The 12,549-nt window shown below is 41.1% G+C and overlaps 1 protein-coding gene across 2 annotated transcripts in view; it reads right to left on the bottom strand.

Annotated features, from left to right (window-relative positions):
* CLINT1 (clathrin interactor 1) overlaps nucleotides 1-9,249 on the bottom strand; it is a 50,722-nt gene extending 41,473 nt beyond the window's left edge. For both annotated transcript variants that reach the window (XM_034066922.1, XM_034066923.1), the window contains exon 1: nucleotides 9,025-9,249. In XM_034066922.1, the coding sequence (XP_033922813.1) occupies nucleotides 9,025-9,065 (41 nt within the window). In that variant the 5' untranslated portion in view covers nucleotides 9,066-9,249. The remainder of the gene's footprint in view (nucleotides 1-9,024) is intronic.
* Nucleotides 9,250-12,549: the final 3,300 nt, after the last annotated feature.

Below are 12,549 nucleotides of genomic sequence, written 5' to 3'. Positions count from 1 at the left end.
TATATTTAAATCTATATCCTTTCTCCCAGATCTGGGATCTGAGAGTGGAATCAGAAGTACAAATGCTATTCCCCAATACAACAGTGATACAAAGATAGAAAAGTTAGCTCAGGGGCTTGAAGCAATGATATACAAAGTAGAATAAATTTAAACTTAAATTTGTGATCTTTTAGAGCAGTTTTGCAGCTAACAAACTACTTTGTTTCAAATAAACTTACATAAAAATGTACTATCATCAAAAAGGGTCCAGCTTATCTTTCTGTCCTTTCCCCTATCAACACAAGTGCTTGTGGTACCATAAGCAGCTGGTAATGCAGCATGCTGCCAAATCAGTTATGAATCCTGAAAGCTTGGGATTTTTTTTTTAGCTCTATCAGCAAGATAGCACAAGCAAATACTGAACTACCTAACAGCAGCATAAGGAAGGTAAAGATCATGAATGGCCAGGTACAGAAGTGAGACATTCTCTTTTAGTGGAAGAATAATCTTATAGCTCTTCAACCTGCTTGTGAAACCACATGCTAAGGGAGTATTTCAAGCACTAAACCTGTACCTTTCCCTCCTTTGCCCCCAGCCACTTATTCCTACACAAATACCTTCCTTCGTGCCAGTACAAATATTTGTATGACCATGGAGTTAACTATATCAGGGAACTGATCCAGTGGAAGACTAAATTGGCAAAACCAACTAGCTAGAGATTCTCTCATCAAGCAGAAAGTATGCTACTGCCAGCAAAAGGGAGAGAGAAGTGTGCAGTCTGTGGCAGACAGAAGGCTGTGAAACCTCTTTCACCATCAGCCTACGCTTACATCGACTGTGAAACTACAACCTTCATGGCTTAGGTTATGTTTTCATAATTGTGATAGTGCTTGCTGGTGGTGCTTTTGACTTCAGGGCAACTACAAGGGGAGCCTCAGCCATGTGCTCCACTTAACACCTGCTTTAATGAATGGTCCCTCTCCTTTCCCCTTCTCTTAGCGCCCATTTCAATAGTGCTTCCTCAGATGCACAACACAAACACTTGTTCAGTTTTATGGCAAACACGTCTAGGGAACTAATCTAACTTGACTGTCTTTTGGGAGGGAGACAAAGGAAGAGGGAAAGCTTCCAGTTGGATCTGTTCCTCTCTCTGGTTCACCCAAACCACCATACTTACACAGCACACGATGCAAGAATGAATAAGTAATGAATAGTTTTTCTAACACTGTTACTGAAAAAATACTCCTAGAACCAAAGCCTACACAGCATCCTGGAAAGAAGTGAACTCCCAACTCAACAATTTCACATGACATTACCTTAACAGCCAGTTGCACATCAAAAAAAATAAAGTGCATCCCAGTTAGAATCAGCTCTTATTTTTTGGAGAGGGAGAGCATGCTTTGTCATGAAAGAGTTATGCTCTCCTATGCAACTGCTCTTTCTAAATAGCCTACTGAGCATCCTTAAAAGAAAGTTTTAGCTATACTACAGCTGTTTATTCCAAACCCAACAGGTAAATAAAGCTCATACTCCAAACTGAAAGATGTCAGCAGCTGGCAACCTTTGTAACTGGGTCCATATTTCACCCGCATCAATAAGGCCCAGCACACTATAAAGGAGCTGGAAAAAGACCCATTGCAAAACCAAATACTTTACTCACTTGGCATATTTGCTACTAATTCACTTTTTCATCTTGTTGCCCTATATTAGCTTTGCCTTACGAATTAACAAAATTGAAATACGCATTTAAAATCTGTAAAACAGCTTTAGGCAGAAATTTGTGCCACTGTAGATCTTTACAGAAGTTTGCATCTGTAAAACAAAGATCTTTACAGATCTTCATAGATGTTTAGTAAAAAAGCATTAAAGGGATTAGCACAAAGCTAAGTTAAACACCCTGATCCTTTTGACCATAGCTGCAATGATGTACATAAGGCTCTTATCTTTGACTAGCTTCATTTACTTCCCAAGCAAGTCTTATTTCTGGCAAGGCAATGCAAAACTATGTTTTAAAAACACCTCAAGGACATGCGTATATCACACATACACACATCATTTAGCCTTCCTTATGCATAAGGCCATCACCTTACCTAGCCTTATATAACAAACTATTGTTACCTTCCATATGCTGTAAAATGGCAACAATACATTTGGAAGGCCACTAATAAAACCACCATGTAAAGAAGTGTGTTAATGAAATTTGCATATTTGGCAACAACTACCTTATGCTAACTCTTAATATACACTTCAGCTTATAGTATTAGTCTGCTTTTAATTACTCCAGTAGAATACTCAAACAGGAGAGTAACATGTCTATGTGCATGAGATAACAGTGCATATTACTTTCAAAGATGCTTATCACCAATATTAAATTATATGGCCCAAAGAGTAAGACCATTTCTATTCCTTATTAAAAACACCATGGTTTTGGAAGTTTTTTAAATAAAGAAGGAAAACCCCAAGAAATAAGTGCTGTGACAAGTGCTTGGCAGACAACCACACACTGCTGAAGAGTCAAATGACATGTTCAAATACAGTCTTCCTTTGCCTTCCCAAGACATTTCTTTTCTCTCTTGGTATCTGGGAACCAGGCAGAAGACAAGTCCTTATAGGGCTGGTGATAATAATCATCAGCTCGCTTATAATAATGATACAAAATGCTGTTCTTAAAGCAGTTATCAGCAGGACATCTCTTAAGCAGCAATAGGAGGATAACTCATGCAGTGAGGGTTAACTGTCCCTTACATAAAACGATGGAAGTGTTCACTGCTCTGAAGATCTTGCTTATGCACACTAAAATAAATCTTAAATATAAAGAAAACTAAATGATCCTGGAACTGGAGCAAGGGAGTTTATGAGAAGGTCAGATTGCAAAGGACTAGTGTTAGACAGTTATTTACCCTTTCTTTCACTGGATCTATCATATGATGGATCATTTACCATAATACCTGCTATTACTAAGCCTGCAAACAGCACTTGATTGAAGAAGAGCTCAATCATTGGGGTGGACAAATCCATGAATCATACGAAAATCACCCATAAACAAGAACAGTTACAGGCACATTAAAAAAAGAAAGTAGTTAGGCAAGAAGATTTCAAACCCCCAACTGAGCACACACAGGAACCTGCCTATATTTGGCCAAATGTGAGCATACTACAGGCAATAAGCAACTGAAAGCTAGCTTTAAGCCATGTAATTGTAGGGTAAATTACTGGTATGCATTTACCACATTAATATGTATAATGCATAGCATGAGTTAGCAGACAACAGAGACTGGAAGTCAGCAAATCCAGAGTTTTATCCCTGATCACTGACTGTGACTTGGGTTACTTGAGACAATTATCTTTGTGACTTTCCTCATCTGTGAAGTGGGGTCAGTTCAGAAAACTCTATTTCTCAACTGAAGAGAAAGTCTAATTTACATACCATGCTTCAGGCTACAACAGCTAGGAATTGCAATGACAATCAAAGCAGTAATTCACTCTATTTTACCAACAATTTATCCCTCTTATATCTGGTACAATTAGAAGTACTAAAGAAAGCACTGTTTATTAACTAAAAGAATTTCTCTCCTACCTAGCTGCATCGCAGCCAAGGACAGCATTTTCCTTTATTTTTCCACTTTAATCCTTCCTTTTCCACTAAAAATCCTTCTGCATTGCATAGATGTAGCATCAGAACAAATCATAGAGGACCCTAGTGCCTAACTCTACAAGTAAATTTTCAAGTGTTATAAATGCCTCCGACATTCAGAGTCCGTACCATCACAGCCATCAGCTCTAAACAAGTCAGTTTGCTCTGCATTTAAAACCAGCTTAAAATATTACATACTGCAGCAATTCATCAAGCTTGAAAACTGTATGAAAACATAGCTCTGTAACACTTCAACTCCCACTCTACAACATGAGGGAGTGCAAATACATTATTGCTGGGACACTAGAAATGTGTAGCTAAGAGCAGTACTAGCAAAGCAGGACTCAGCTAGGTAGACGAACAACTGAACTGGAAGGGGAATGGGGAAAAAAAAAAAAAAGTACGGTGGTTGTCCTGTTCCTAAAAGTGGCAAAAAAATCACAGGCTCACTTCTTTACATCAAAGAAGCTCAAAACCTCAGTGACAGCTATCTCGCCCACATTAACTAATTCAAATGAACATGTGGATAACACTGTCCTTAGTACATACAGATCCTTTTGGTACCTAAAGGGGCCTACAAGAAATCTGGAGAGGGACTTCTTATAACAGCAAGTAATGATAGGACAAGGAGAAATTGCTTTAAACTGAAAGAGGGTAGGTTTAGATTAGGTAAAGGAAGAAGCTCTTTACCATAAGGCTAAAATTGGTTGCATGGAAAAGCTCTGGCTGTCCCTTCCCTGGCAGTGTTCAAGGCCAGTTTGGACAGGGCTTTGAGCAGCCTGGTTTGATGGAAGGTGTCCCTGCCTATGGCAGGGGGCTGGAAATGGATGATCTTTAAGATCCTTTCCAACCCAAACTATTCTATGATTCTGTGATCTGTTACCTTCACCAAATTTTTAGACTGTATCTCACACCCTTTGATGTGTGAAAGGTGCTTAAAGTGAGCTCGCTCACATTCTGGTCATACATGTAGAAGACCACAGCAGTTAAGAATGGTAATGAAATTTCAAAGAAAGTGACTGCAAAGTCTCATTACATTGTGACACAGCCAGCAGTCAATCTTAATTGGTCCAAAGGTCTTCCATCCTGCTTCCTGCATGTATTACGTGTCTGTGACAGAAACTAGTTATGGCATATTAAGAGAGGGAATATTGCTATGAGGAGTCCAACTAGCCTTGCTAACTATATATAAACAACTGTCTTCTGCTTAAAGCAGAACTACCTTGTGCTAAGCTAACAATATACAGCAACAGGTCAGGAAAATAAAAATCAGCAGATTCTGTTTCAAGAAAAGACAATTAACAAACCTAGAGAGAGATACAATGGCCTGGCTTTTGAACTTGGCCACAAGACCAAACCAATACATTCCTGCTTTTGTCAAGCTAAAAACTGTTTTAACAGTTTCTTCTCCCTTGTTTCCTTTTGAAAAAAGCCATGGGGTTTTCTTTGTAGAACTGCCCTAGAAATTACATGGAGAACAAAAAGCAGAACATATACTGTCTAGTAAGATTTAAAAAAGGAAGTTACCAAGTTGCGTAATACTCCTGATTTCCAAAGCCAGGACTCCAGAACTCTATCTCAGGGACTACCTTTTGTCAGTTCTAGTATCACACAGTAGGGAGATACTTGGCTGGGGCTTTTGATGGTTTGACTATCAAAGTTCAGGTGCACCTATACCAATACAAATACAGCATTTCATGTAGCAGCATAAACTGCTTTTACACAGTACTGGCCAGCCTGCAGGTCCTTAGTCTCATACAGCCACAAGCAGTTTAAACGTAACATTTACGTTTCCTCACTACAGGGCTGTTTCAGAGAAGGCATGGGGTAACCTGGACTCCACTACGGGAGCTGCAGAACACCCAGGGCCAGAGCCACCAGGTCACCCACAGACAAAGCTGCAAAAGCCATGGTGCAGCAGAGCAGGGGACAGCTGATGACCACCACACTTCCCACCTGCCAGACGTTCCTGAAGCTCACACTCCCACCAGCTATGTGAAGTATGCACTGCATACCTCTACACTTGGTCATGTTAACATGTTGGTATGCAGCTCCTTAGGTGAGAAAAATTGGCCACCTTTTGCTTATAATGCTTAGCTATATATTTCTACTGCAGACCTAATCTAAGCCTACGGAAAAGAGATGTTAACAAAAAGTCTACTACATTACTTCAGGAGTGACTCAGAAGTGCCACCTGAGTCAGTAACTCTGCAGCAAGCACCACTCCGGACTTCAGCCACCAGAAACCTCTGTCAATTAAACTGAGTTTACTGTTATAGAGCAAACAAGTTGAGCACAGAGGGCTGCATTTATTGTCCAATTCTTTTGTTTGTTTTCCAATTCAGTTTTGACTACTGGGGAAAAAGAACTCATACAAGTGAACACCAAAAAAAAAAAAGGCAGAAAGCCAACTTCTGAATTTATTAACATACTGTGAAACAGGATTTATTCCAGAAAAAGTAAGAAAATGTAGATGTACATCTTCTAAACTACAAGCTAACCAGAAACACAGCATAATTTCACACACTTAACGAATTCATACACACTGCAATACCTGGGGAAAAAAATAGATGGTAGAAGTAGTCTAACATTTATTTATGAGCTGCCAGAATAAAGCTTAGGACAAATTTTAGCAGGCACAGAGAAGCTTTGTTGATTATTTGGTTTAAGCCTTAAACTTACAACACCCAGTTAGAAACAAGACATTACTATTCAGTTCTAACTATTGCAGGCACTTAAAATAAGGGGGGAGGGGGAAATTGTATGAGCAACTAAGAACAGGGAGGTTAACAAAAGGGAGAACAAGACACAAAGTATCTTGTCACATCTTCGAACAGTCTAAATCTAGTAATGCTATCACATAGTCTTCCTGACTTTCACATATAACAGGACCACCCTCCAATAAAAAAAAAATAACTTTCTTACTCATAAAACATGCAGATCCATACTTCTGAGTTACTAGAAAATGCTACAATACAAAGAGATGATTTATGATTCTAGTGTGAAAAGAATTATTAAGCTGAACTGAGCTAATGAACTTGATTGCTCAATTTCTATCACACTGCAGAAAACAAATACCAAATACTTCAGCAATACTAAATACAAACTGTGTATTTTGCAGTTATTTTTAAGTTCTAAAAATCTGAAGACTTTTAATAGGTTACTATTTTTACTTGGGTTCTCTGCTATTAAAGTAACCCACAAACATAGAAAAAATAAATGAATAGTAGCTTTACTGTGTACCACTGCTTACTGGATTTTTACACCAAAAAAACTGAAAATTCTTGAACAGAACTCCTCCACCTTGACACATCTCTGACCTAACCAAGCTCTCAGCCACCTGAGGCCCAAATAAGGATAAAAACCCAGCTGAATAAGTTCAAATTCTAAGATGATACGTATCAGCTGAATATGGAACTAAGATGCTGAGCTAACAACCACTACAAAGCTATCAAAGTCCTAACTAGCAAAATTTCAAGCTATTTGGACATTTCCAAAATCCACATATAATCATGTTCCTTAAGGAGAGTTTCTTGTTAAAGTTCAGTATGTTCCTGCCACAGCATCAGCAGTTATTTATGAGGCAGATAATATCTCTTAGCCTCTTCTGGGGAGGATTTTGTCAGTCATGGCCTTAAGACAGAAGACATTATGACAAATCTGCACTACACACAATGGGACTATTGATTTTGATGTCTCTAAATACTATTTACTCTGCAGGCTCCACTTTCCCCCTACCCCCCCTATTTTTTTAAATACACATTCTGCTTTATTTGGATAATGCTACTCGCAGAAACTGAAGTTTATTCAAAAACCATTTTATATTATTTGAAATGTCCACTTGCACCTGTTTTGGAACGAAAATGTGTTTTTTCCAAACCAGATTTTGATGCACTGTTTGGCTTAGTAGCATGTGAAATATCCTTAAAAGTAAGCATTTTAAAAACCAGTGACAGTGTTATAAAGTTATAGTGATCATTAATCCCACACAAATGAAAGTACACAAAGCAAAGCTTAGAAAATCCGATATCCCCGAAAGTGCCCTTTTAGGTGCTGGAACTCAAGACAGGTTTATTTGGGTTATCCTACTATGCACTTCATTTGTCACATTATTAAAACTACTTTAGCAAGGGCTGACTTTGCATGCAAGAAGCAGTAAAAAATAAGCAACATCTTCAGGAGAAGTCTAATTCACAGTGGTTTTTAAATGTCATCTGATTCTTGGCCTAGAAAAGTCTCGGTCTGATATACAGCACCATAAGCAAAATGATCTATTACCATAAATAAGCTGCCATTACTCTTCGGTTTGCTGTTTTTAAGCCTATATATAAAGCAGGGCAGTTTAAGAACTGCTTGGGGAAATGAAACTAAAGAACACTCAAAATGGAACCTCAAGTTTTTAAAGACTTGCCCTTTGCCTTCCAAGGCTATTACTACGTGTCATCTCATCTAGTATACACTGATCAACAGACTTTCAGCCAGATATTCCTCTAAGCAGGCCACAATTCATGGAAAAGTACTCCAAGTTTGCCCCTAAAGATTTGTTATTTAAGGAGACAAAACGATCTTTGTCAAGTTCTCCACCGTATCAAGTTTTTCTCATGCCAAAAATAAAGGAGTGGCCAAGAAATGCAACAGTAATGGCACGTTCTCAAGCTGCAACACAGTGATCACGATAACCAAAACTGCAACCAAGTCTGCGGTGGGAGGTGGTTCTAGTTAAATAAACTTGCAAACATCTGAGCTATTTAAACATTTAAGGGGTGGGTTAGGGCATTTCAGTCATGAAAGCCAGGGGTGTCAATGGCAACAGGGGTAGGGACCTGTCTTTAGGGTAAAGGAAATGCACTTAAGAGTGCATGTGGTGACTTTGGAAGCACTCTGAAAATGTACTGCTGTACAGGTGGTTCTCTTCTCCCTTCCTTCTTTGAGAGGCTTGTGTTCCTAAGGGGCCTAGGGGCAATGGCCAGTAGAGGCAGGTTGTAAGGGCTCCTGTACCAGAAAAGACAGACTCTACCCGGGACTCTGGCAAAGCAGGGGGTACTCAAAGCAGAGCCACAGCTCGCCAAAAGCTGGAAAGGCCCAGATGAGCCCAGGAGAGGCGGGAAAGCTGCCAGCCATAATGGCAAGGCCACAGACTGCCTGTAAAGCAGCCCCTGCCTTTCGGAGCGGCCAAAGCCGCGCAGGGAAGACGAGCCGGGGGCCACACCGGGCAGGCCCCCAGGGAGCAGGGCCGGGGAACAGGGGTCAGCTCTGCACGGAGCGGGTGTGAAGCGGCCACCTCAGCAGGGGGAGGGGCAGCGGCCATGTTGTGAATGGGGCGGGGGGAGCACGGGCCCGGCTGAGGAGCCACGACCGAGCCGCCCCCGGCACCCCGCGCCTCCCGCCTGCCCGCGCCCCGCCGTACTCACGCCTTGTCCACCAACTCCCGCACTTTCCACATATTCAGCATGGCGCCAACCCTCTGGAGACCTCCCCGGCCTCGCCGCCCTCCGCCGCCGCCGGCCCCAGCACGTCCTGCTCGCCACGCTCCAGACAGCCGCCGCCGCGCCGCCGCCGAGCCAGGCCCGCTCCGGGCAGCCGCCGCCTCCGCCAAGCAAGGGACGCGGCTCCGCTCCCGGAAATGGAGGGTGCTGTGGCCGCGGGGCCTGCTGGGAGTTGTAGTCTTCCCGCCGGGGAAGCCGTGTCAACCCGCAAAGCGTGCTGGAGGCGGGCGCGGAGGCTGCTGGGAATATTAGTCTCCGGGGGAGAGCACCGCCTCTGCGCGCAATGCCTGCTGGGAGTTGTAGTGCGGTCTCCTTCCCTGAAGGGAGGGCTGTGGGATGGGGTTCGTCTGGTCTGGTCTGGTTTGGTCTGGTTGGGTTTGGTCTGGTCTGGTCTGGTCTGGCCGCGTTGTGAGGGCTCCGTAGACATCATTACAAAGCGGTGGAACCAGGGCTTGGAGCCCTCAGTTTGGGCTGCTTGTGCAGCCCAGCTTCGACCCACCTTCACACTACTGCAGCATCTAGCTTCTTGACCCATAGACAAGCAAGGCACAGGAGGGAGGAAAGGCTAAGCAAACACCTGATTAAAGTACAAAACACAGCTCATGTCTGACTGGAATATGGTTTTATACCCTGCTTTTATCAGGTGAGCTCATTTAAGAACAGCATTCTGTCTGTATGACTGTCTGCTTGCATACGTCTGATCAAGGCATATGGACAACAGTGAATTTTGAGTGGAATTTCCGGATCCCTCCTGCAAGCCAAGACTGGGATTTCGGCAAGAAATGCCACCCATGGAAGCAGATGAAAGGGTGCAGCCTGTGTGCTAAGGTAGCACAGACCATGCAGGCAGCAATGCAAGAACCTTGCCTCCACTTCTCAAGAAAGATCAAGTCTATTGACAAAAAGCCAAGGAACAATTACATCCATTAAAGCTGTCTCTGGAGAACATTAACTGTTTTAACATACTTGTCAACAAGCATTGCAAGACCATCTTTAAATATTGCCTATGCAGGGCACTGAATCACAGCTCCTTGGGTATAATAAAACCAGTGAAGTCAGTGAAGTGATTATCTAATAAGGACTGACAGTTTCATTATGTACATTTGCTTTTGTTCTCTATCAACTTGTTTTTTATGTGAGTCGTGATTTCTTCTCAAGAGAAGTGGCATTTCTGTTGGCTATTTCTTTGCATGTGACAGAACATGAATAGAATACCTGGTTAGTCCATAATATATTCTCAGTGTATATTTCTTGTGTGCTTGTGTCATAAGTAAACATACACAAACTAAAGACAATCTCCTTCTGCAATCTTTTACTCAAAGTCAGCATATATTTGTAAAACTTTTTGCCTATTAATTGTTTAGTCAGAGCAAGGCTTGAGAATGACAGATTGCAATTGCACTTGCTGCCCAAGTAACAGTCATCTCTTAAAAGTTGGTAGTTCTCTGAATTATTCAGGAAAGCTAAACAGCTGATCACCTGCCCATTTTCTGACACCCCATTATATCATTTTACATAGGTACTTCCATGGTTTCAGTCTCCTGAACATCTCAGTGAAATCAACTTGAGTATAAGAACATCCTGAACAGATCATCTGTGTGCGTGCCTTCTCATTAACAGTAGGAAGTATTAGATGTTTGTGAAAAGAACGTAAGAACTGGTGTAGATGGATCCGTACCCAGGTACATCTTTACGATTTTCATTTTTCTGTGGCTTAGAGGCTTGGTTCTGGAGTACTGGTGCTAAAGCTTTCTGCTGAGGAGCACTGGGTAGACTTCTGTTTTATGAATATAACTAACTGCTTTAGATTATACAGCACCTTGTGGCAATGAATTTGGTGTTAAAACTATTGTGTGAAAAATTGGTTCCTTTTGTGTGCTTTAAATCTTTTGCTTAATAGCATTGCTGGTTCAAGTATTACAAGAGTTAGTATATAACAACTGCTATTGCTCCTTTCCTTGTCAGTTGCACATTTAGAAATCTGTAGATTTCTTACTACATTGTTTTCTTCATTGTGCCTAACACAAGGCCTTGTACTTGGTGTCTGTTTGTTCAGAAGCTGTGTCATACCTTTTCAATTCTACTGTATGGTTTTTGAAATTGAAAGGGAAGAACCAGCACTGTGCAGTGGGGAAGACACTGTACAACCTAGTGTTGTTTTATGTTTTTTTTCTCAGTTCCCTTTGTAAGAGTTCTTAACACAATTTGCCTTTTTTAATGCTACTGAAAACTGAGATAATATTTTAATCTGCAGCACAACATCTGTGGTTGTTGGTGTTGGTGTTTAACTGAACTCAGCACCAATTTTGCAGCCCCCATATGTGTGGGTCACATTGACGTTTTTCTTTCCATTGTGGACTGGGAGGAGGAAGATTCTTAATTTCATATAGTAACACCATCAAAGCAAGCTGGGTGAGGATGCTTGATCTTTGATATCTGTCCTTTGTTTTTGTCCATGAATAAACTGAGGACTATTCTATGATTTTATGATCAGGCTCCAGGAGTAGAAGACAACATTTATAATCTCTGTTTAAAGAAGAAATAAACTGAAGTATTATAATTGGAGCTTGCAGAAACACAACTTCTTTCATTTGCTAGACATGTTGTTATTTTTAAATTTGGCTTCAGTCCACACTGAATTAAAATCAAATTCCTGATGAACTGCAAGTTCCCCAGATTCTACTGTGGTGCAATGAAATTGATGTTCCTGCAAGTGCTGGTTTCCTTGAGCAGCTGCAAGCAGCTCCCAGAGCTCGAAGTGCTGAACAGACCTGCCATCTCATGATGGGCTGCAAGAGGCAATTTCCAGAGTCCAGACTTTAGACACACCTCAGGGTACGCATACCCAAGTCAGATCTACCAGTTCCTCCCTGTTTTCCCATTAGGGATGACATTTGAACTGAAAGAGTCAAGGGGCAATAAGCCCTCAGGATTTGGTTGATTTCTTTGTTTGTTGTTCACAAATTGTTGTTTCTACGTGAAAAAAAGAAATAGCAGTCACTGTAATCATACACTTCAATAGAAGAATAGTAAAGAGCAAGGAGGCATAGGAAGGGAAAGAGAATGAATCTGGAATTTAAAAGCATTTAAGAAGGTGCATATCTTTTAAGCATTACTAACTATGTCTGGATGCAGTAATGGGGCAAGGAGAGATGACTGGCATTTATTGTCAATTTTAAGGTGTAGTAAAAAGCAGGTCTTTATGTGACATTGAATGCAATATGACTGACAGTAATTTTGCCATCCCCATTCTGTCAGCCACTGATAAAGTGCATGAGCATATGTATAATTTCTGAATGATGTGAAGACACTTTCTGGTTCATAAGTAGTTCCTTTAAAAGAAAGATCTGATCAGTGTAGGCAGAAGGTAATGCAGTTTCAAAGCAATGCAATATTCAACATAACAGGTTGTAGTTATATATCATGCAGAGGAACTGTACTTTATTATAA

This window comes from Melopsittacus undulatus, chromosome 10, assembly GCF_012275295.1.
Source record: "Melopsittacus undulatus isolate bMelUnd1 chromosome 10, bMelUnd1.mat.Z, whole genome shotgun sequence".
Lineage (NCBI taxonomy): Eukaryota > Metazoa > Chordata > Aves > Psittaciformes > Psittaculidae > Melopsittacus > Melopsittacus undulatus.
This window is presented reverse-complemented; position numbering and strand designations above follow the sequence as displayed.